Source organism: Halyomorpha halys, unplaced genomic scaffold (assembly GCF_000696795.3).
Source record: "Halyomorpha halys isolate HHAL.00 unplaced genomic scaffold, Hhal_1.1 Scaffold265.1, whole genome shotgun sequence".
NCBI classification, from domain to species: Eukaryota; Metazoa; Arthropoda; class Insecta; order Hemiptera; family Pentatomidae; genus Halyomorpha; species Halyomorpha halys.
In genome coordinates, this window is record NW_027107765.1 from 1266140 (window position 1) to 1268586 (window position 2447).

General features: G+C 28.4%; 1 protein-coding gene across 3 annotated transcripts in view; it reads left to right on the forward strand.

Annotated features, from left to right (window-relative positions):
* The window catches only part of atos (atossa), an 87612-nt gene that overhangs the window by 35885 nt on the left and 49280 nt on the right, over positions 1 to 2447 (forward strand). For all 3 annotated transcript variants that reach the window (XM_014420260.3, XM_014420259.3, XM_014420261.3), the window contains one exon: positions 1166 to 1242. In XM_014420260.3, coding sequence (XP_014275746.1) covers positions 1208 to 1242 — 35 coding nt within the window. In that variant the 5' untranslated portion in view covers positions 1166 to 1207. The remainder of the gene's footprint in view (positions 1 to 1165; positions 1243 to 2447) is intronic.

Consider the following 2447-nt stretch of genomic DNA (forward strand, 5'->3'; position numbering starts at 1 on the left):
ATTTAGAGTACTGTCTATATTTTAATCTTTGAATATTAAAAGGGCCGTTCTCAATTAATCTGGGTTATCTTCATTATCGTGTGCTATATAACGTATTACATCATTGACTATAGAAAGGAGCGTTCTCCTGAATGTTTGAGGGCGGTCTGATCGCTATATGTTAAAAGGGCAGTCTTCCGAAGAACAGTCCTTGCAACCTGCAACAAGCAGGTGATCAACGGGAAAACAGAGGAATTGGAGCGAAACATTGTCCTGTTTTAAAATACTTAATTAAATTACGAGGTGTAGATAGTTGACCGTAGATTAATGATTGGAGAAGTTTGTCGGGGGGTGTGGTCTGTAAAGAACTACATAAATAAACAAAACCATATTTATTTATTTTATGCCGACGTTTCGACCTGAGTTTCAGGTCTTCATCAGGGGTTATGGCGTAGAAGGTAGGCCTGCAGTTGCAGGTATGGAAAGAAGATGTCGGGCTTCCTGAGCAAGAAGAAAAATAACCAAAATTTAATTTAAAATTTTATTGCTTGTAAAAACAGTAAAATTTCATTTATTTTGGAAATTTTTGTTTGACACATGGATTGATCAAAAAGTTCTTTTAAAAAGATTCTTTCACTTTTGGTAGTGCTTGATAAAGCTGAAAAAATACACTTTTTTTATTTTACTAATTTACTTTATGGAAAAGTTTTCTGCATGATTTCCCAAAATTGAAAATGAAATAAATTAACGCACGAATTTATGCTGAAATAATAAAAATATTAAGACCTATGAAAGCAGTAGTTTTGAAGCCGATAACATTAGTCATAATGAGATTGTAATATTAAATATTAATTTTCTAGATATGGGAAATATCTATTTATTTTTTGTTGAGAGATTTTAAATGGTTTCGTTATAAGTAATATGCGCCGAATCCGTTCTATTTCATATCATGACCTCTGCCTATTGCACATCCAAGTTATTGCACTCAACTCCCTGGAAATGGATTCGTTCTGACTAATGGATTGGACAGTAATTTTCTTCTCTGTTTAAATAAAAGGCTAATCTTTACACCATTATCATTAAATTCGATAAGCAATTTCATCAAAATTTAAAATATTTATGTATAATCGTAAATATCTGAGATGTTTTTTATTCTATTAATAATATGTATTTTTCTTTTTTTTAGGCTTTCTTGCTGAAGAAAGTAATGGATTTTTAATTGGAGAGAATGTCTCTTTTAGCAACCTCCCTTTTGAACAGCAGGTGAGTCAAAAGATATCTCCTAGATTCATCACCTTATCTGTTTCAGATACTATTATCGACATAACTAATTTTTGACGTCTGGATTGATAACTAAAATCCTTTATCCAGAGATTAAAATCTCTTAACTAAAATGTTCTCAATTTTATTTATTTAATACCATATGAGAAGTAAAATTTAGACTTAAGTGTAATTTATGACATGGTCGTAATCTTTCCTTATATGTGTTTAAGTTCTGTTTCAGATCTTTACCTTTAAATTGTAGATTGTTTGAATTGTTATGTTACATTTAAAATTAACGAATGAATATTATCCATTTAAAAACAAAAAAAAAATGAAATATAAGATTCGTATTTGGTATATACACTTTTACATTGAAAGAGCCATAAGTACAAAAAATATTTTTTGTAAAAACGAAGAAAGGGTCCAAGGTGTTCTATATAGAACCCTCGAAGGGTGTCTCATCCAACACATGTTTCTGGTAAAATATTTGTCCTGTTTATTGGTTTGGTCTAATATTTGAAAGATGGCTTAACTTAATAATGAATTCAACCATTAAAATTACTAATATTAAAACTTTTGAGTTGTGTTTTCTTAAATCAGGTATAATACGTGTTTTTAAAAATATTAATATGTAATAAAAACGTAGAAATATATCATTACAAAAAATAAATAAATCGGGAAATGAAACTAAAAAAACAAAATAAAAAATTAACTAAATGTCTAACTTTTTTCAGTAAATGAAAGTGTTAGTAACTAAAAAATTATACTCTAACCACAACTCAAGTAAGATAAATTTATATTATTTTACTAAGAAGAAATCTATAACTAACTTTTTGTCTGGGAAGATTATTAGTTCCGATTATTGTCGGAAGATGGTCTGCGTGACGGTCAAGAAGGCTATAAAAATAGTTTTAAAACTATTTATTATGACAAAAACTATTACATTTTTATTTTTATATGAATCTGTTATAAAAATGCACAAATATTTAATTAAAAAAATAAATAAATCGGAAAATACAAAAAAGTATAACTTTTTTCAAATTATAAGGAAGATGGTCAGGGGTGCGGTCAAAAGCGAACAAAAATAGTTAACAACTATTTATTTTTCAACGCTTCGCCCCACTTTGTAGAGATTTTTCTGGGCTGTTAGAACACATATCTAATTCTATATAAATAGGTACTAATTATAATAAATAATTAATTAT